We start from the raw sequence: 22,809 nt of genomic DNA, 5'->3' as shown, positions 1-22,809 counted from the left end.
GATGATATGTGATTGTGTCCTGAGTCTACGGCTGCGTTTAGACAGGCAGCCCAATTCTGATCATTGTTTCACTAATCCCTTTTAACCAATCAGATCAGCTCTGAAAAATATGTGAAAAGATCTGATGTGATTGGTCAAAATGTATTTTTTATTTTTTTATTTCACCTTTATTTAACCAGGTAGGCTAGTTGAGAACAATTTCTCATTTACAATTGCGACTTGGCCAAGATAAAGCAAAGCAGTTCGACACACACAACAACACAGAGTTACACATGGAATAAAACAAACATACAGTCAATAATACAGTAGAAAAATAAGTCTATATACTATGTGAGCAAATGAGGTGAGATAAGGGAGGTAAAGGCAAAAAAAGGCCATGGTGGCAAAGTAAATACAATATAGCAAGTAAAACACTAGAGAAAATAGATAGAAAATACCAATTAGTGGGAAAAAGATGAGAATTGGGCTGCCTGTCTAAACGCAGCCTATGTCTAATTTAGGCTGCTGCCTGTGTTCGATGTCTTATTCAGCCTGTTTGATTTGATTTGATATGCCTGTATTTGAAACCCAAACACACAAAAATAGAATGAAAATTGTATGTAGCTCTAAACCTCACAGGACGTTTTTCACACTCCAATATGGTGGCCAAACGGTCCACTTGGATCATGGCATTTCAATTGGAATATCTAGTTTACTGCATTTCCATGAACATGACCCAGGCCTGCAGACTGTTGTGATTGCACAGATAGCCAGCCCACCATCCAACTCACTACTGAATCTGGTATCTCACACCAAGGTGAGAGAGGAGGGTAGAGGGGAGGTGGTGGGGATAGAGGAGGGAAGGCTGATCAGGGCGGTCTGGGTATGAAGACAGCCATACCCCTGGGGGGTCCTAACAAAGCCTGTCCTCCAGCTTTCAGTCTCCATCATATTGAGAGACATCCCTTCATACTGAGGTTGCAGCTGAATGGCACACATTACCTGTACCGTGAACTGCATTCAACCAGGGCCTGGATCTGGCTAAAAGTAGTGCACTGTATAGGAAATAAGGTTTGTGAAACCTAAGTAAGTTGAAAACAACGGATAGCCTCTAGAGAACAGTGTTCCAGTGTGTTGGTTGGTTGAGCCCCAAGGCCTCTAGAGAACAGTGTTCCAGTGTGTTGATTGGTTGAGCCCCAGGGCCTCTAGAGAACAGTGTTCCAGTGTGTTGGTTGAGCCCCAAGGCCTCTAGAGAACATTGTTCCAGGGTGTTGGTTGAGCCCCAAGGCCTCTAGAGAACAGTGTTCCAGTGTGTTGTTTGAGCCCCAGGGCCTCTAGAGAACAGTGTTCCAGTGTGTTGGTTGAGACCCAGGGCCTCTAGAGATCAGTGTTCCAGTGTGTTGTTTGAGCCCCAGGGCCTCTAGAGAACAGTGTTCCAGTGTGTTGGTTGAGACCCAGGGCCTCTAGAGAACTATATTGGGTTCTGATCTACAGGCCCACAATACACATTCAATTATGATGTGTAGCCTAAACGTGCAGCCATTTCTACATCTGAAATGGGCCCTTGCATGGATACATATCCCTAACAACACGATATGGTTGTTGGCTCAACAATTAAATGTATGCATTTAAGTCAGGTCTTTAACCTGGATAGACACAGATATACTGTATTGTGTATGAACATAGCCTGTATTCCAATACAAAATGTATAGTAGGCTACAGTTTGTATTGTTCCTACAGGGATACACTTGGTTGGCACTTCTGGGTAGGCCAATTCTCTATACCAACTTAGATGTCATAATATATTTATTTAGAAATAATAGATAGTATTTACAGTGCATTCGGAAAGTATTCAGACCCCTTGACTTTCTCCACATTTTGTTATGTTACAGCCGTGCTCTAAAATTTATTCAATCGTTTTTCCCCTCATCAACGAACACACAATACCTCATAATGACAAATCAAAAACAGTTTTTTAGAAATCTTATTTCCATTAGTATTCAGACCCTTTGCTATGAGACTCAAAATTGAGCTCAGGTGGATCCTGTTTCCATTGATCATCCTTGAGATGTTTCTACAACTTGATTGGAGTCCACCTGTGGTAAATTCAATTGATTTGACATGATTTGGAAAGGCACACACCTGTCTATATAATGTCCCACAGTTGACAGTGCACGTCAGAGCAAAAACCAAGCCATGAGGTCGAAGGAATTGATCAAGTGGCCAGACAGAAGCCACTACTCAGTAAAAGGCACATGACAGCCCGCTTGGAGTTTGCCAAAATCTATCTAAAGGACTCTCAGACCATCTGATGAAACCAATATTTAACTATCTTTGGCCTGGAGGAAACCTGGCACCTTCCCTACAGTGAAGCATGGTGGTGGCAGCATCATGCTGTGGGGATGTTTTTCAGCCTGGAGGAAACCTGGCACCTTCCCTACAGTGAAGCATGTTGGTGGCAGCATCATGCTGTGGGGATGTTTTTCAGTTTTTCACTACATTCCTAAATAAAATGATGTACTTTTTACTCATTTTTACTCTCTACATGTTCTGACACCCAAAAGTACTTGTTACATTTTGACAGGAAAATGGTCCAATTCACGCACTTATCTAGAAAACATCGCTGGTCATCCCTACTGCCTCTGATCTGTTAGACTCATTAAACACAAATGCTTTGTTTGTAAATTATGTGTGAGTGTTGAAGTGTGACCCTGGCTATCCATCAATAAAAATAAAAATACATCTGGCTTGTTTAATAGAAGGAATTTGAAATGATTTATACCTTTACTTTTGATACTTACGTACATTTGAGCAATTTGAGCAAAAAGTATATTTAAAACCAAATACTTTTAGACTTTTACTCAAGTAGTATTTTACTGGGTGACTTTCACTTGAGTCATTTTCTATTAAGGTATCTTTACTTTTGCTCAAGTATGACAGTTGAGTACTTTTTCCACCACTGCTAACTACCAATCTAACAAGAGAAAGACAAATGATGCACTACCACATTTAGAAATTGCACCTGTTGTATTCTACTATTCTAATGCTCAATAGTAAGTTGAGACCCCGACTGAGATTCTCATTTTTTTTAAGTAATAATTGGTTTGGGGCCCCCTAGAGGCCGTGGGCCCTAAGCGACTGCTTATGTCACATATGCCTGGAACCGGCCCTGCGATTAGCAAGCATTAAAACAATACAATAAGATCTGAATAGGTGTTATAGTAACTCCTTATCAATGGCAGTGGCATGTATTCATGGATGCCAAATGAAGCCAGGCTTCCCAAAAAAATGACCAATAAAAAAGAAATAAAAAATGAATCATTCCTCTCTCTCTGTTTCATCATGTTCCTTAAATTCGCAAGAGGCTGAATGTATCTCACCGGAAAAAGCATTCTAGCGAGCGAAACAGTGCCCCTTTGTCTCTGTATGTGTGCCCATCTATCTGATGGCTGTCTGGTTCAAAAGAGTATGACATTGTTGCCGCCCGTAGAATTTGGTGTCACTCCTATCAAATCCCATTGAGAGTATATGTCATTGACAGAAACAACTTGAATTGCTGCATCTTGTTGTGTTGTTGTCATCCGGTGGCTAGCTAGCTAGCTAAAATTGTCCCTTTCCTAAATTAGCCATGGATGGAGATAGAGATTTGAACTTGTGGTTTAACTAAATTCTCCTTACTGGTCAATGATTGTAATGCTGATTCTGATCCAACCATTAATTCATACATTGTTGTGCCCCTGGCCTGGGAGGATGGAAGTTCAACATGTAGCTAGATGTTGAAGGCTAATGTTAAAGAGCTGACGTTGCCCATGAATGGAAGTTAGGCTAGCAAACAACCATTTTAGCAAGGTAGCCTAGGACAACAATAAATAAAAGCCTGTCCTGTATGACAGAGTGATAGACTGTTTCATCAACATGGAAGAGAGGAGGATTGCATTCTTGACAAGTAGGGTGAGTCAACATGCTTTTTCTACTTGCACGAATGCGCACACATGCACACACACACGCAAACAGAATGTCATGTATTGTCATGTTGTGTCTTTCTGTCCTTTCCTTTCACCCTGTCTCCCTCTGCTGGTCGTATTAGGTTACCTTTTCTCCCCCGCTTTCCCCCAGCTGTTCCTTGTCTCCTCTTGACTACCTCGTCACCCCTTCTCCCACCTGTTCCCCTTTTCCCTCTGATTAGTCCCCTATATCTCTCTCTGTTTTTGTTCCTGTCCTTGTCGGATTCTTGTTTGTTGTGTTTCATGCCTGAACCAGACTATCGTCATGTTTGCTGTAACCTTGTCCTGTCCTGTCGGAATCTGCCGGTCTGTCTGAACCTACCTATGTTTGGTTATTAAAGAAGCTCTGTTAAGTTAATTCGCTTTTGGGTCCTCATTCACTCACCGTGACAGAAGAATCCGACCAAGAATGGACCCAGCGACTTCGGATCCTCTCCACTCAGCCGTCGAGATCCAGGGAGCGATGCTAGGCAGACACGAGCAGGAATTGTCTGCTGCTCGACATGCCGTTGAGACCCTGGCCACCCAAGTCTCCAACCTCACAGAACAGGTTCACCATCTCCGCCTCGATCCACCGGCCACTTCCAGGGCTTTCGAATCTCCGGAGCCCAGAATCAATAACCCGCCGTGTTACTCTGGGGAGCCCACTGAATGCCGCTCGTTCCTCACCCAGTGTGATATTGTGTTTTCTCTCCAGCCCAACACTTACGCCAGGAGCACTGCTCGTGTCGCCTACGTCATATCTCTCCTTACTGGACGGGCTCGTGAGTGGGGCACGGCAATCTGGGAGGCAAGGGCTGAGTGTACTAACCAGTATCAGGACTTTAAGGAGGAGATGATACGGGTTTTTGATCGATCTGTTTTTGGGGAGGAGGCTTCCAGGGCCCTGTCTTCCCTATGTCAAGGCAATCGATCCATAACTGACTACTCTATTGAGTTTCGCACTCTTGCTGCCTCCAGTGGCTGGAACGAGCCGGCCTTGCTCGCTCGTCTTCTGGAGGGTCTCCGCGCAGAGGTAAAGGATGAGATTCTCTCCCGGGAGGTTCCTTCCAGCGTGGATTCCTTGATTGAACTCGCTATTCGCATTGAGCGACGGGTTGATCTTCGTCACCGAGCTCGTGGAAAGGAGCTCGCGCTCTCCGTTGCCCCCCTCTCCGCATCACTACCATCTTCCTCTGCCGGCTCGGGAGCTGAGCCTATGCAGCTGGGAGGTATCCGCATCTCGACTAAGGAGAGGGAACGGAGAATCACCAACCGCCTCTGTCTCTATTGCGGTTCTGCTGGTCATTTTGTCACTTCATGTCCAGTAAAAGCCAGAGCTCATCAGTAAGCGGAGGGCTACTGGTGAGCGCTACTACTCCTGTCTCTCCTTCAAGATCCTGCACTACCTTGTCGGTCCATCTACGCTGGACCGGTTCGTCAGCTTCCTGCAGTGCCTTAATAGACTCTGGGGCGGAGGGCTGTTTTATGGACGAGACCTGGGCTCGGGAACATGACATTCCTCTCAGACAGTTAAGGGAGTCCACGGCCTTGTTCGCCCTGGATGGTAGTCCTCTCCCCAGGATTCAGCGTGAGACGCTACCTTTAACCCTCACTGTTTCTGGTAATCATAGCGAAACCATTTCTTTTTTAATTTTTCGTTCACCTTTTACACCTGTTGTTTTGGGCCATCCCTGGCTAGTTTGTCATAATCCTTCCATTAATTGGTCTAGTAATTCTATCCTCTCCTGGAACGTCTCTTGTCATGTGAAATGTTTAATGTCTGCTATCCCTCCTGTTTCCTCTGTCTCTTCTTCACAGGAGGAGCCTGGTGATTTGACAGGGGTGCCGGAGGAATATCACGATCTGCGCACGGTGTTCAGTCGGTCCAGGGCCACCTCTCTTCCTCCACACCGGTCGTATGATTGTAGTATTGATCTCCTTCCGGGAACCACTCCCCCCCGGGGTAGACTATACTCTCTGTCGGCTCCCGAACGTAAGGCTCTCGAGGATTATTTGTCTGTAGCTCTTGACGCCGGTACCATAGTCCCCTCCTCCTCTCCCGCCGGAGCGGGGGTTTTTTTTGTCAAGAAGAAGGACGGGTCTCTGCGCCCCTGCATAGATTATCGAGGGCTGAATGACATAACAGTGAAGAATCGTTATCCGCTTCCTCTTATGTCTTCAGCCTTCGAGATCCTGCAGGGAGCCAGGTTTTTCACTAAGTTGGACCTTCGTAACGCTTACCATCTCGTGCGCATCAGGGAGGGGGACGAGTGGAAGACGGCGTTTAACACTCCGTTAGGGCACTTTGAATACCGGGTTCTTCCTTTCGGTCTCGCTAACGCTCCAGCTGTCTTTCAGGCATTAGTCAATGATGTCCTGAGAGACATGCTGAACATCTTTGTTTTCGTTTACCTTGACGATATCCTGATTTTTTCACCGTCACTCCAGATTCATGTTCAGCACGTTCGACGTGTCCTCCAGCGCCTTTTAGAGAATTGTCTTTTTGTGAAGGCTGAGAAGTGCACTTTTCATGCCTCCTCCGTCACATTTCTCGGTTCTGTTATTTCCGCTGAAGGCATTAAGATGGATCCCGCTAAGGTCCAAGCTGTCATTGATTGGCCCGCCCCTAAGTCACGCATCGAGCTGCAGCGCTTTCTCGGCTTCGCGAACTTCTATCGTCGTTTCATCCGTAATTTCGGTCAGGTGGCAGCTCCTCTCACAGCCCTTACTTCTGTCAAGACGTGCTTTAAGTGGTCCGTTTCCGCCCAGGGAGCTTTTGATCTCCTCAAGAATCGTTTTACATCCGCTCCTATCCTTGTTACACCTGACGTCTCTAGACAGTTCGTTGTCGAGGTTGACGCGTCAGAGGTGGGCGTGGGAGCCATTCTTTCTCAGCGCTCCCTCTCTGACGACAAGGTCCACCCATGCGCGTATTTTTCTCATCGCCTGTCGCCGTCGGAACGTAACTATGATGTGGGAAACCGCGAACTGCTCGCCATCCGGTTAGCCCTAGGCGAATGGCGACAGTGGTTGGAGGGCGCGACCGTTCCTTTTGTCGTTTGGACTGACCATAGGAACCTTGAGTACATCCGTTCTGCCAAACGACTTAATGCGCGTCAGGCGCGTTGGGCGCTGTTTTTCGCTCGTTTCGAGTTCGTGATTTCTTATCGTCCGGGCTCTAAGAACACCAAGCCTGATGCTTTATCTCGTCTCTTCAGTTCTTCAGTAGCCTCCACTGACCCCGAGGGGATTCTCCCTGAGGGGCGTGTTGTCGGGTTGACTGTCTGGGGAATTGAGAGGCAGGTAAAGCAAGCGCTCACTCACACTCCGTCGCCGCGCGCTTGTCCTAGGAACCTTCTTTTCGTTCCCGTTCCTACTCGTCTGGCCGTTCTTCAGTGGGCTCACTCTGCCAAGTTAGCCGGCCACCCTGGCGTTCGGGGTACGCTTGCTTCCATTCGCCAGCGTTTTTGGTGGCCCACCCGGGAGCATGACACGCGTCGTTTCGTGGCTGCTTGTTCGGTCTGCGCGCAGACTAAGTCCGGTAACTCTCCTCCTGCCGGCCGTCTCAGGCCGCTTCCCATTCCCTCTCGACCGTGGTCTCACATCGCCTTAGATTTTGTCACCGGACTGCCTTCGTCAGCGGGGAAGACTGTTATTCTTACGGTTGTCGATAGGTTCTCTAAGGCGGCTCATTTCATTCCCCTTGCTAAGCTTCCTTCTGCTAAAGAGACGGCACAAATCATCATCGAGAATGTTTTCAGAATTCATGGCCTTCCGTCAGACGTCGTTTCGGACAGAGGTCCGCAATTCACGTCTCAATTTTGGAGGGAGTTTTGCGGTTTGATTGGGGCTTCCGTCAGTCTCTCTTCCGGCTTTCACCCCCAGTCTAACGGTCAAGCAGAACGGGCCAATCAGACTATTGGTCGCATCTTACGCAGTCTTTCTTTTCGCAACCCTGCGTCTTGGTCAGAACAGCTCCCCTGGGCAGAATACGCCCACAACTCGCTTCCTTCGTCTGCGACCGGGCTATCTCCTTTTCAGAGTAGCCTCGGGTACCAGCCTCCGCTGTTCTCATCTCAGTTCGCCGAGTCCAGCGTCCCCTCCGCTCAGGCTTTTGTCCAACGTTGCGAGCGCACCTGGAAGAGGGTCAGGTCTGCACTTTGCCGTTATAGGACGCAGACTGTGAGGGCTGCTAATAAGCGTAGAACTAAGAGTCCTAGATATTGTCGCGGTCAGAGAGTTTGGCTCTCCACTCAGAACCTTCCCCTTAAGACGGCTTCTCGCAAGTTGACCCCGCGGTTCATTGGTCCGTTCCGTATTTCTCGGGTCATTAATCCTGTCGCAGTTCGACTTCTTCTTCCGCGATACCTTCGTCGCGTCCACCCGGTCTTCCATGTCTCCTGTATCAAGCCCGTTCTTCGCGCCCCCGCTCGTCTTCCCCCCCCCCCCATCCTTGTCGAGGGCGCACCCATCTACAGGGTCCGCAGGATTTTGGACATGCGTCCTCGGGGCCGTGGTCACCAGTACCTCGTAGATTGGGAGGGGTACGGTCCTGAGGAGAGGAGTTGGGTTCCCTCTCGGGACGTGCTGGACCGTGCGCTGATCGAGGATTTCCTCCGTTGCCGCCAGGTTTCCTCCTCGAGTGCGCCAGGAGGCGCTCGGTGAGTGGGGGGGTACTGTCATGTATTGTCATGTTGTGTCTTTCTGTCCTTTCCTTTCACCCTGTCTCCCTCTGCTGGTCGTATTAGGTTACCTTTTCTCCCCCGCTTTCCCCCAGCTGTTCCTTGTCTCCTCTTGACTACCTCGTCACCCCTTCTCCCACCTGTTCCCCTTTTCCCTCTGATTAGTCCCCTATATCTCTCTCTGTTTTTGTTCCTGTCCTTGTCGGATTCTTGTTTGTTGTGTTTCATGCCTGAACCAGACTATCGTCATGTTTGCTGTAACCTTGTCCTGTCCTGTCGGAATCTGCCGGTCTGTCTGAACCTACCTATGTTTGGTTATTAAAGAAGCTCTGTTAAGTTAATTCGCTTTTGGGTCCTCATTCACTCACCGTGACACAGAAATCAGAACCATGAACATCCACATCATAGTTATCTTATGTTGATTGGACTAAATTGCTTTTTTGTTGAAATGTTGAAGTTGAAATGATACTGGAATAGTGGAGGCAGCTCCTGTTTTCTTTGCAACTTGAGGTAACTCTCCGTGGATCTAAATCAGTAGTTGTTTAGTGGTCCAAACATGTCAAAAACATGACCTTGTTTGACCATGCAGTATGTAGGTCATGTAACTGTTTGTTACAAGCAGTATGTTTTGTGGACTTCACTAGGCAAGTCAGTTAAGAACACATTCTTATTTAACTAGGCAAGTCAGTTAAGAACACATTCTTATTTAACTAGGCAAGTCAGTTAAGATCACATTCTTATTTAACTAGGCAAGTCAGTTAAGAACACATTCTTATTTAACTAGGCAAGTCAGTTAAGAACACATTCTTATTTAACTAGGCAAGTCAGTTAAGAACACATTCTTATTTAACTAGGCAAGTCAGTTAAGATCACATTCTTATTTAACTAGGCAAGTCAGTTAAGAACACATTCTTATTTAACTAGGCAAGTTAGTTAAGAACACATTCTTATTTAACTAGGCAAGTCAGTTAAGAACACATTCTTAGTTAACTAGGCAAGTCAGTTAAGAACACATTCTTATTTACTTTTATTTAACTAGGCAAGTCAGTTAAGAACACATTTTATTGACATTGACGGCCAATTGTGCACCACCCTATGGGACTCCCAATCACAGCCACTTGTAATACAGCCTGGAATCAAACCAGGGTCTGTAGTGATGCCTTTAGCACTGAGATACAGTGTCTTAGACCGCTGCACCACTCAGCAGCCCCTTGGGAACATCCATATTGTGGGTGTTTGTTTACAAAGAAGTATACGGGCAATACATTTTATCTCTAATTATTAGACCAAGTTTTTTACCTGGTTTTTAATACTACAGGGATATCAGGCTTGTAGTTGTATTAATTATGATTCATGACTTGTCTGAACTATAGGTGTGAATGTGCTGATTTAACTTCTGTCTCCCTCTACTGGGCCAAACTGCTTGCAAACACCCACTATTGCCATGATCATGCCATCCACTCAAGAATCATGTATTATTTGATAATTAAATGTATTGTATTGGTAGTGTAATGTGGTATATTGTTATATTCTCAGTTTGGACTGTCCAGACTCCCTTTCAGACTACTGTCTTATTCTCATTCATCGTCAGAGAAAGTCACACCCAAATCAGTCGTTTTGTATTACACCATTTTGTCTTTATTTCATAAAGAAAAGTATAAAGTGAAATATGAAAACACCTTAATAATCCCCCCACCTTCCTCTCTTAGCCTGGATGCCTGACTTGGTTTGGTGTTCAACAACAAAACTGACTGATTAAGAAACAAACCCCTAGCCCTTAGCCCCTACCCTTGGTACTTCTGAATGGTTTGGATGGGTATACGTTAGGAAATAAGGGCTGGGGAGTAAGGTGGTTAGAGGCTGGGGTGTAGGAGCTAGGGCGTAGGGTGGTTAGAGGCTAGGGTGTAGGAGCTAGGGCGTAGGGTGGTTAGAGGCTAGGGAGTAAGGGAGTAAAGGCTAGGGTGTAGGGGCTAGGGAGTAAGGGGGTTAGAGGCTAGGGAGTAAAGGAGTAAAGGCTAGGGTGTAGAGGCTAGGGAGTAAAGGAGTAAAGGCTAGGGTGTAGAGGCTAGGGAGTAAAGGAGTAAAGGCTAGGGTGTAAAGGCTAGGGAGTAAAGGAGTAAAGGCTAGGGTGTAGAGGCTAGGGAGTAAAGGAGTAAAGGCTAGGGTGTAGAGGCTAGGGAGTAAAGGAGTAAAGGCTAGAGGGTAGAGGGTTTCTGGCCCAATACGTGTTATTTAAAACAGAACCATCCTGGTATCCATGTTACAACTCTATTCTCCTAATGAAAGATAGAGCCCTGTGAAGATGGCATGCTGTGTCTCAAATGGCACCATATTCCCTATATAGTGGACCAGGTCAAAAGTATTGCACTATATAGGGAATAAGGTGCCATTTGGAATACATCCCATGTACCCTCCTCCACTACTGCATCTCCTGGGGCCCTACAGCACCCTGTTATACAACACAACGTGACTTAAAGTAGAATACTGACAGACAGACAAAACAAAGTGATTTTGTTGGTGGCATCTCTGTCTCCTCTCCTGTTTCCCTCTCCTCCTCTTCTCCTCTTCTTCACCAAGTCACATCAAGGCGTGGCATCCCCTTTCCTTTCCTGTTCAATGGCTGAAACAGAAGACAGGAAGACACATACATACTGTATACATGTGGTTGAGATGTTGGCGAGGGAGAATGTGAATTGGGCTCCGGTCGTGTGTGGTTGTGTTGCAGAGACGATACAGAGTGCGACCCAAATGGTACCCTATGCACTACTTTGACCTGGGCCTATAGGGAGAGAGTGATTCTGATGATTCAGTGATTTGTAGTAGAGAAGTGTTTGTATACTGCAGAGCTAGAGGAAGGTTGACAGCAGTAGAACTGACAACACCTATAGCTGCTAAAATGACTGCAGGGGAGGGGGGGGGGGGGGGGGGGGTATGAGAGAGAGGGGGAGGGGGGTAGAGAGTAAGGGGGAGAGAACGAGAGAGAGAGAGGGGGGGGGAGTAGGAAAGGAAGAGCACTGCAGAGGCAGAATGAACACTTCCCTTACCACACCCTTAAAACACACACGCATACAGTACACACACACACCACACTGCCATGATCACTCACTCTCTTTGGTTGGCAGGGGGTTCTTCTCTTTCGTCTCAGTCTTCTTCAGTTTGGTCTTGTCGAAACAGGCAATCTCTGTCAGGTCAGGTTTGTCAGACATTGTTGCTGTGAAAGAGAGAGATGGAGCAGGGAGAGAGATGGAGCAGGGGGAGAGAGATGGAGCAGGGAGAGAGAGATGGAGCAGGGAGAGAGAGATGGAGCAGGAAGAGAGAGATGGAGCAGGGAGAGAGATGGAGCAGGGGGAGAGAGATGGAGCAGGGAGAGAGAGATGGAGCAGGGGGAGAGAGATGGAGCAGGGAGAGAGAGATGGAGCAGGGAGAGAGATGGAGCAGGGAGAGAGATGGAGCAGGGAGAGAGAGATGGAGCAAGGGGAGAGAGATGGAGCAGGGAGAGAGAGATGGAGCAGGGAGAGAGAAATGGAGCAGGGAGAGAGAGATGGAGCAGGGAGAGAGAGATGGCGCAGGGAGAGAGATGGAGCAGGGAGAGAGAGATGGAGCAGGGAGAGAGATGGAGCAGGGGGAGAGAGATGGAGCAGGGAGAGAGAGATGGAGCAGGGAGAGAGATGGAGCAGGGAGAGAGAGATGGAGCAAGGGGAGAGAGATGGAGCAGGGAGAGAGAGATGGAGCAAGGGGAGAGAGATGGAGCAGGGAGAGAGAGATGGAGCAGGAAGAGGGAGCAGGGAGCAGGGAGAGAGATGGAGCAGGGAGAGAGAGATGGAGCAGGGAGAGAGATGGAAAGAGAAAGTGAGGAAATGAGGGAGGGAGAGAAAAGGAGAGAGAGGAAGAGAGGGGGAGAGAGAGACAGAGAGAAATCCTTGTGTCAGTTATTTGACCTTGGCTGACAAAAGAGCTACACACAAGGCAGAATCTTGACAAGGCAGAATCATTTCTGTTCATGAGTATGCCATCGTGTTGATGACTAATATGTGAATTTTGCCAATCTAGTTCCTAATAGATATAGGGAGTGTGTCCACCATGAGATGTGCTACACACACACGCACGCGAGCTGCAGCCGCCCCCACGTGTTCGGTTCCATCATGCCAGCTTTCCACATGCCTACACACATGCTATCTAGCATGACACCATCTGTGTGAGGCTGGTCTCTTTGTTCTCTCCCTCTGCAGTCTCTCTCTCTCTCTCTCTCTCTCTCTCTCTCTCTCTCTCTCTCTCTCTCTCTCTCTCTCTCTCTCTCTCTCTCTCTCTCTCTCTCTCTCTCTCTCTCTCTCTCTCTCTCTCTCTCTCTCCTTGCCGTCTTTTCTCCTCCTGAGTCTCAACGCTGTTCCACAATGTTAACCTCTGCCACAGTCCTACCCCTGCCACAGTCCTACCTAAGCCCCAGCCCCAGCCCCAGCCCTATGTCAGCCCCAGCCCTACCTCAGCCCAAGCCCTAACCCAGCCCTACGTCAGCCCCAGTCCAGCCCTACCTCAGCCACAGCCCTACCTCAGCCCAAGCCCTACCCCAGCCCTACCTCAGCTCCAGCCCTACCTCAGCCCCAGCCCCAGCCCTACGTCAGCCCCAGTCCAGCCCTACCTCAGCCCCAGCCCTACCTCAGCCCAAGCCCTACCCCAGCCCTACGTCAACCCCAGTCCAGCCCTACCTCAGCCACAGCCCTACCTCAGCCCAAGCCCTACCCCAGCACTACATCAGCCCCAGTCCAGCCCTACCTCAGCCCCAGCCCTACCTCAGCACTACATCAGCCCCAGTCCAGCCCTACCTCAGCCCCAGCCCTACCTCAGCCAAAGCCCTACCCCAGCCCTACGTCAGCCCCAGTCCAGCCCTACCTCAGCTCCAGCCCCACCGGAGCGTCAGCCCTACCTCAGCCCTACCTCATCTATCTATTCCTCCATCTTTCAATTAATTTGTTCTTTCCACCCTTCCATGAGATCAGTACACTCCAGTCTTCAGTGTACAGCCACACCTCAGATCCTTTGTTTCAGTACACAGAAACAAAGCTAAATAAATAAAGATGGTGAGAGATAGAGAGGAACGAGAGAGAGGAGAGAGACCAAGGCTTACCTTTGTTACACACAGTAGTGTGCTCTAATCCGCCGGGGCAGGGATGGAAAGAGATGGAGGTAGACAAGGCTGCGAGTGTCTTCGGGTGTCTGCACATCTAGGTCTGCACAAGGGTGTGGGTTTAAGACAGAATAAGGGAGGAAGGAGGACGGAAGAGGGAAGGAGGGAGAAACTAAGAGAGGGAGGGGTAGAGAGGAGGCACTAAAAGATTGGTAGGGAGCAAAAAGAGAGAGCGAGAGGGAGAGACGATAAGTCTGCCGTCTCCTTTCTCTTTCTTCATTTAGTTAATATTCATGTTCTCCAGGGAAGACATTGGTGGAAGAGCCAACCAATAGCAAGCTGCTGTGCTGTGCTATTCATTAAGATAATGCATCATACACTATTTAATCAACGCACTGAGGTGATTTTGGGGAATTGGCATTCTGAGGACAGGGACAGATGACGTAACACTTGAATGTCTAAAAATACCATTATTTATTTATTTTTCATAACAATATAGTAAAATAATTATATTGGTTTTTATGATACATATTTTCATTTTCTAAATACTGTAATTTGTCTGTACAGTATATAGTTCTGATATTTTTCCATCTTTTTAATGTTTTTGTTCCAAATGGCATCTTATTCCCTTTATACCAGGGCCAATGGTGCTTTGGTAAAAAAGTAGTGCACTATATATTGAATAGTACATACAGTGGCTTGCGAAAGTTTTCACCCCCCTTGGCATTTTTCCAATTTTATTGCCTTACAACCTGAAATAAAAAAACTATGTGGGGGGATTTGTATCATTTGATTTACACAACATGTCTACCACTTTGAAGGTGCTAAATATTTGATGGAGAAACAAACAAGAAATAAGAAAAAAAAACAGAAAACTTGAGTGCAAAACTATTCACCCCACAAAGTCAATACTTTGTAGAGCCACCTTTTGCAGCAATTACAGCTGCAAGTCTCTTGGGGTATGTATCTATAAGCTTGGCACATCTAGCCACTGGGATTTTTGCCCATTCTTCAAGGCTAAACTTCTCCAGCTCCTTTAAAATGGATGTGTTCCGCTGGTGTACAGCAATCTTTAAGTCATACCACAGATTCTCAATTGGATTGAGGTCTGGGCTTTGGCTAGGCCATTCCAAGACATTTAAATGTTTCCCCTTGTACCACTCACGCGTTGCTTTAGAGGTATGCTTAGGGTCATTGTCCTGCTGGAAGGTGAACCGAAGGTCCTAGTTTCAAATCTCTGGAAGACTGAAACAGGTTTCCCTCAAGAATTTCTCTGTATTTAGCGCCATCCATCATTCCTCCAATTCTGTCCAGTTTCCCAGTCCCTGCCGATGAAAACATCCCCACAGCATGATGCTGCCAACACCATGCGTCACTGTGGGGATGGTGTTCTCGGGATGATGAGAGGTGTTGGATTTGCACCAGACATAGTGTTTTCCTTGATGGCCAAAAAGCTCAATTTTAGTCTCATCTGACCAGAGTTCCTTCTTCCATATGTTTGGGGAGTCTCCCACATTCCTTTTGGCAAACACCAAACGTGTTTTCTTATTTCTTATATACTGTCTAGTGAGTGTCTATATGCTGTGTATATACTGTCTAGTGAATGTGTACATGGTGTGTATATACTGTCTAGTGAGTGTCTATATGGTGTGTATATACTGTCTAGTGAGTGTCTATATGGTGTGTATATACTGTCTAGTGAGTGTGTATATTCTGTCTAGTGAGTGTGTATATGGTGTGTATATACTGTCTAGTGAGTGTGTATATGGTGTGTATATAATGTCTAGTGAGTGTGTATATGGAGTGTATATACTGTGTCATGACATTGGCCTGGGGGGTAGGTTCATGACAGTTATAAATACCTCTTCCCCCATTTTTCCTCTCTCTACACTACTGATGTTACATTTGAAAAACCCTTGGTTAACTTAGAGATTCTGGGAACATCAGAAGGTGATGGGAAATGAACTATATTCTGGTAATCCGACCAATTGAACATATGCGGTGGTACTTAATGAATATGATGTCAGTTCGGTTGTCATCTGAGACATTCTCATCAATGATAAGATGACATAAACTCTACAGTGGAAAGTCTACACATCAGAGTTATCAGATTCACATGGAATTGTTGTTCAATTTAAATGTTTGAATATGAAATTATTTGTGATTGGATGAAATGTGATTTCAGCTTCTAGACAGTATATACACACCATATACACACTCACTAGACAGTATATACACACTCACTAGACAGTATATATACACTCACTAGACAGTATATACACACCATATACACACTCGCTAGACAATATATACACACTCGCTAGACAGTATATACACAATCACTAGACAGTATATACACACCATATACACACTCACTAGACAGTATATACACACTCACTAGACAGTATATACCCACCATATACACACTCACTAGACATTATATACACACTCACTAGACAGAATATACACACTCACTAGACAGTATCTACACACCATATAGACACTCACCAGACAGTATATACACACCATATTCACACTCACTAGACAGTTGTCGTGTCTTTAGCTATGCCGGATTAAGAGATATCAGTTTGTCCTCTGACAAATCAACTGTAAATGTCGGTGTTCCTCAAGGTTCCGTTTAAGGACCACTATTATTTTCACTATATATTTTACCTCTTGGGGATGTCATTCGAAAACATAATGTTAACTTTCACTGCTATGCGGATGACACACAGCTGTACATTTCAATGAAACATGGTGAAGCCCCAAAATTGCCCTCGCTAGAAGCATGTGTTTCAGACATAAGGAAGTGGATGGCTGCAAACTTTCTACTTTTAAACTCGGACAAAACAAAACCTGTTCTAGGTCCCAAGAAACAAAGAGATCTTCTGTTGAATCTGACAATTAATCTTAATGGTTGTACAGTCATCTAAAATAAAACTGTGAAGGACCTCGGCGTAACTCTGGACCCTGATCTCTCTTTTGAAGAACATATCAAGACCATTTCAAGGACACCTTTTTTCCATCTACGTAACATTGCAAAAATCAGAAACTTTCTGTCCAAAAATGATACAGAAAAAATAATCCATGCTTTTGTCACTTCTAGGTTAGACTACTGCAATGCTCTACTTTCCGGCTACCCGGATAAAGCACTAAATAAACTTCAGTTAGTGCTAAATACGGCTGCTAGAATCCTGACTAGAACCAAAAAAATTGATCATATTACTCCAGTGCTAGCCTCCCTACACTGGCTTCCTGTCAAAGCAAGGGCTGATTTCAAGGTTTTACTGCTAACCTACAAAGCATTACATGGGCTTGCTCCTACCTATCTCTCTGATTTGGTCCTGCCGTACATACCTACACGTACGCTACGGTCACAAGACGCAGGCCTCCTAATTGTCCCTAGAATTTCTAAGCAAACAGCTGGAGGCAGGGCTTTCTCCTATAGAGCTCCATTTTTATGGAACGGTCTGCCTACCCATGTCAGAGACGCAAACTCCGTCTCAACCTTTAAGTCTTTACTGAAGACTTATCTCTTCAGTGGGTCATATGATTGAGTGTAGTCTGGCCCAGGAGTGGGAAGGTGAACGGAAAGGCTCTGGAGCAACGAACTGCCCTTGCTGTCTCTGCCTGGCCGGTTCCCCTCTTTCCACTGGGATTCTCTGCCTCTAACCCTATTACACTGGCTTACTGGGGCTCTCTCATACCGTCCCTGGGAGGGGTGCGTCACCTGAGTGGGTTGAGTCACTGATGTGATCATCCTGTCTGGGTTGGCGCCCCCCCCCCCCTTGGGTTGTGCAGTGGCAGAGATCTTTGTGGGCTATACTCAGCCTGGTCTCAGGATGGTAATTTGGTGGTTGAAGATATCCCTCTAGTGGTGTGGGGGCTGTGCTTTGGCAAATTGGGTGGGGTTATATCCTTCCTGTTTGGCCCTGTCCGGGGGTGTCCTCGGACGGGGCCACAGTGTCTCCTGACCCCTCCTGTCTCAGCCTCCAGTATTTATGCTGCAGTAGTTTATGTGTCGGGGGGCTAGGGTCAGTTTGTTATATCTGGAGTACTTCTCCTGTCCTATTCGGTGTCCTGTGTGAATTTAAGTGTGCTCTCTCTAATTCTCTCTTTCTCTCTTTCTTTCTCTCTCTCGGAGGACCTGAGCCCTAGGACCATGCCTCAGGTCTACGTGACATGATGACTCCTTGCTGTCCCCAGTCCCCCTGGCCGTGCTGCTGCTACAGTTTCAACTGTTCTGTTCTGTTATTATTATTGGACCATGCTGGTCATTTATGAACATTTGAACATCTTGGCCATGTTCTGTTATAATCTCCACCAGGCACAGCCAGAAGAGGACTGGCCACCCCACATAGCCTGGTTCCTCTCTAGGTTTCTTCCTAGGTTTTGGCCTTTCTAGGGAGTTTTTCCTAGCCACCGTGCTTCTACACCTGCATTGGTTTGCTGTTTGGGGTTTTAGGCTGGGTTTCTGTACAGCACTTTGAGATATCAGCTGATGTACGAAGGGCTATATAAATACATTTGATTTGATTTGATTTGATTTGACATGCTATTCTATAAAATAATTTATCTGTAATTAATGTTACCTGATTGAGCTAATCATGTAAATGTAATTAGCTAGAGAGTCGGGGCACCACGAAATAATATTTATAGAGCTGTTATCTTCCGAATACACTCTTAAAAGACCTAGTAATATTTTACATCAATAGCAGTCGTCACCTTAATTCAGTGTCATCTGAAAGTTGAAAATTCTTGGTAATCTTCACGAGCCCTGGCTAACAACTTGAATCAGCAATACAAAATTGGGTTCAATTATTTATTTACTAAATACCCAGCTAATCACACAGAATTACACATACACATAATTAATCATAACTTGATTACAAATACGTCATAAAGGAAAACGCCCCTAGCGGGCGGGACAGATATGACAGCTTTTTACACAAAATAAAAGTGGCTGGGTTTCAGTGAAAGAGCGGGAAGACTGAGGAACAAAGGGCGAAGCTGTGCTATCGTAAATACACTATTTTATGCATTCTAAATTACCGCCCATTTGGAAAAGGAAAATGCAACAAATATTTACTCTGATCTGCGCTTCGGTAGGTTGGTGGTAGATGGAAGGCCGTGTTGCCCAACCGAGTCCTTTGTCTTTTGAAGAATGTCTCTGGTAAATTGTATACGTTGTAGTAACGTCGTAGCGTGGTAGACGGGCTACTCTGTCTGTTCCTTCCTAACCTGCGTTTGCAGCTGCTGTTGCTAACTCAATGGCTAGGAGGTATCACTTCTGTAGTGAATAAGAGTTCAAAGTTCATACCATTCGCCCAAAGCTCACGCCGATGTTGGCTTCGTTCTGTAGTTATTATCTGAACCATTCTGACATAGGACCGTTGACCACTGAGCAGGGCCCTAACCTTATGAAAACCCAAATCTCACATTTTAGAAGCTAAAATCACATTTCATCCCATCACGAATAATTTCATATTCAAACATTTAAATTGAACAACAATTTCATGTGAATCCGATAACTCTGATGTGAAGACTTTCCATGGTAGAGTTTATGTCATCTTATCATTGATGAGAATGTCTCAGATGACAACCGCACTGACATCATATTCATTAAGTACCACCACATATGTTCAATTGGTCTGATTACCAGAATATAGTTCATTTCCCCCCACAGTCTGATGTTCCCAGAATCTCTACGTCAACCAAGGGGAGTGCAAATGTAACATCAGTAGGGTAGAGAGAGGAAAAAGGGGTGAAGAGGTATTTATGACTGTCATAAACCTACCCCCCAGGCCAATGTCATGATAATACTGCCTAGTGAGTGTGTATATGGTATATGGTGTGTATATACTGTCTAGTGAGTGTGTATATGGTGTGTATATACTGTCCAGTGAGTGTGTATATGGTGTGTATATACTGTCTAGTGAGTGTGTATATGGTGTGTATATACTGTCTAGTGAGTGTGTATATGGTGTGTATATATTGTCTAGTGACTGTGTATATGGTGTATATATACTGTCTAGTGAGTGTCTATATGGTGTGTATATACTGTCTAGTGAGTGTGTATATGGTGTGTATATACTGTCTAGTGAGTGTTTATATGGTGTGTATATACTGCGTAGTGAGTGTGTATATGGTGTGTATATACTGTCTAATGAGTGTGCGTAGGATCAGTGCAAGATAGTCAGTGCAGATAGTCCAGGTACCATTAATTGACTATTTAGCAGTCTGGCTATTTAGCAGTCATATGGCTTGAGGGTAGAAGCTGTCTCGGAGCCTGTTTGTCTGAGAGCCGATGCTGGACGGCAGCAAAGTGAACAGTCTATGGCTGGGTGGCTAGAGTCTTTGCCACTTTTTCGTGCTTTCCTCTGACTGTGTGATCTAGAGATCCTGGTTGGCAGGGAGCTCGGCCCTGATATAGAGTTCCTGGTTGGCAGGGAGCTAGGCCCTGATATAGAGTTCCTGGTTGGCAGGGAGCCCTGCCCCAGTGATGTACTAGGCTGTCTGCATCACCCTCTGTAGCGCTTTCTGATCAAGGACAGTACATTTGCCATACGAAACGGTGATGCAGCCTGTCAAGATGTTCTCGTTGGTGCAACTGTAAAAGAGTTTGAGGAACCCATGCCATGCTTTTCAGCCTCCTGAGGGGTAAGAGACGCTGATCTTGCCCTCTTCACGACTGTGCGGGTGAGTTTGGATCAGTCCTTAGTAATGTAGCCTCCAAGGAACTTGAAGCTCTCGATCCACTCCACAACGGCCCGTCCTTCCTTGGTATGGGGATTTCTCTGACCATAGAGATAGATTAGTGAACATAATTTGATGATATTTACAAACCAGAATTCAGACACCACACGACTGACTCTGAAGATTCATCCAATCATTTCATGAACTCTTCATTTCAACTTGCATTCCATTCCCCAAATTGATGTACTTATACATTCATGTAGGCATACCAACAATTGGAATTGGCATGTAAGTTTACTTCTTATATTGATTGAATTGAAATGGAATTGACCCAAAACCTTGCTTCCCTATGCTGAGAACATTGTGTAGATTGTTTCGAAGTTTATGAAAGCTTTTATGAGTGTGTGTGTCTGTGTGGATGGACAGATGGAAGAGGAAACCGTCTGTGACCTTCACTCTGTGTTCAGTCTCTCTCATTAACCTTTGTGTGATAAATGAAAGCTTCACTACACAAAGGTCAGTCTGACCAATAGAAATGACCTGTCCGAAGGAACCTGCAGCATGTCTTTGGATCATAACAAACGTCTAAACATGTTTAATTAAAGTAGTCTGTTATTTATCTGAACGAACCCAGTGTCTGATTTATGATGCTTCATAGGAGTGGTAAAACAACATGGTCTGTTGCATGTAAAAGGGTGGAATGTCTATGAATGGCCACACTGGGGCAGCAGTGGTTGAAGGTTGAATGTCTGTGAATGGCCACACTGGGGCAGCAGTGGTTGAAGGTGGAATGTCTGTGAATGGCCACACTGGGGCAGCAGTGGTTGAAGGTGGAATGTCTATGAATGGCCATACTGGGGCAGCAGTGGTTGAAGGTGGAATGTCTATGAATGGCCATACTGGGGCAGCAGTTGTTGAAGGTGGAATGTCTATGAATGGCCACACTGGGGCAGCAGTGGTTGAAGGTGGAATGTCTATGAATGGCCATACTGGGGCAGCAGTGGTTGAAGGTGGAATGTCTATGAATGGCCATACTGGGGCAGCAGTTGTTGAAGGTGGAATGTCTATGAATGGCCACACTGGGGCAGCAGTGGTTGAAGGTAAAATGTCTATGAATGGCAACACTGGGGCAGCAGTGGTTGAAGGTAAAATGTCTATGAATGGCAACACTGGGGCAGCAGTGGTTGAAGGTGAAATGTCTATGAATGGCCATACTGGGGCAGCAGTGGTTGAAGGTGAAATGTCTATGAATGGCCACACTGGGGCAGCAGTGGTTGAAGGTGAAATGTCTATGAATGGCAACACTGGGGCAGCAGTGTTTGAAGGTGGAATGTCTATGAATGGCAACACTGGGGCATCAGTGGTTGAAGGTGAAATGTCTATGAATGGCCACACTGGGGCATCAGTGTCATACAAAGTGAGAACAGATGAGCTGACAGTGGAGATCCTACTGCTTAGCAGTATTACACCGTTCCAAAACCGACTGGTCCTGTGTACGCCTGTTGAATTTGAATTTGGATACATCTAAATCATATGTGTTTTGTTTGTGGTTGTCGGAGAATACGAGGATTCTATTTGTTTGACTGACCTCAAGAGAAGAAGTAAAATACTGTGTGGACAGAGAGAAGGACTGAGAGATGGACAGACAGTACAGAGAGTACAGAAAGTAAGACTGGGAGAAGACTGAGAGAAGCCCAGGGAGAAGGACAGGGAGAAGAACATAGCGAATTACAGGGGGAAGGACAGGGAGAAGGACTGAGATAAGGACAGGTGGAAGGACTGAGATAAGGACTGCGAGAAGGACAGGGAGAAAGACAGGAGAAAAATGCATCCACAGACACCACAAACACTTCAAGGACTAATTCCTTCCAAGAAAAAGTAAAGGCAAAGTTTGAAGAAGAGAAAGGAACTGGCAAGAATGTTATCAGAAAAGAGAAGGAGAGAGAGAGGATTGGGAGGACAAGAAGGAGAGGAGAGGAGAGGAGAGGAGAGGAGAGGAGAGGAGAGGAGAGGAGAGGAGAGGAGAGGAGAGGAGAGGAAAGGAGAGGAGAGGAGAGGAGAGGAGAGGGAGGACAAGAAGGAGAGGAGAGGAGACGGGGGAGGCTAGAGGGAGGACAAGAAAGGGACGAGAGGGACGAGAGGTTTAGAGACGGAGGGAGGACAAGAAGGAGAGGGGAGGTGAGGGGGGATAAGAAGGAGAGGAGAGGTGAGGTGAGGAGAGGAGAGGAGGACAAGAAGGAGAGGAGAAGAAGGACAAGAAGGAGAGGAGAGGAGAGGAGGAGAAGGAGAGGAGAGCGTGTTTATTTGAAGGCATTTAAAGCATGTATGACACTATACACTTCTC

General features: G+C 46.1%; 1 protein-coding gene across 1 annotated transcript; it reads right to left on the bottom strand.

The window, feature by feature from the left end:
• Positions 1-10,262: 10,262 nt before the first annotated feature.
• Positions 10,263-14,062, bottom strand: LOC118946058 (thymosin beta). Its single transcript, XM_036970306.2, has 3 exons — positions 13,770-14,062; positions 11,754-11,858; positions 10,263-11,267 (listed from the first exon to the last, which is right to left on the bottom strand). Exons 1-3 carry the CDS (start codon positions 13,864-13,866, stop codon positions 11,230-11,232), a joined length of 240 nt encoding a protein of 79 aa, XP_036826201.1. The 5' UTR covers positions 13,867-14,062; the 3' UTR covers positions 10,263-11,229.
• Positions 14,063-22,809: the final 8,747 nt, after the last annotated feature.

Source organism: Oncorhynchus mykiss, chromosome 25, assembly GCF_057628025.1.
Source record: "Oncorhynchus mykiss isolate SJ-2025 chromosome 25, ASM5762802v1, whole genome shotgun sequence".
Lineage (NCBI taxonomy): Eukaryota > Metazoa > Chordata > Actinopteri > Salmoniformes > Salmonidae > Oncorhynchus > Oncorhynchus mykiss.
The sequence above is the reverse complement of the archived record's forward strand: the minus strand, read 5'-3'. Positions and strand labels throughout refer to the sequence as shown.

What these genes read in the sequence shown, in the direction of transcription:
- LOC118946058 (XM_036970306.2), bottom strand. Translation starts at nt 13,866, where the DNA reads ATGTGCAGACACCCGAAGACACTCGCAGCCTTGTCTACCTCCATCTCT. An exon ending in CACTACTGTGTGTAACAAAG is followed by an intron (nt 11,859 to 13,769) that starts GTAAGCCTTGGT and finishes TCTCTTTCACAG; the next exon opens with CAACAATGTCTGACAAACCT. An exon ending in CCCCCTGCCAACCAAAGAGA is followed by an intron (nt 11,268 to 11,753) that starts GTGAGTGATCAT and finishes CTTCTGTTTCAG; the next exon opens with CCATTGAACAGGAAAGGAAA.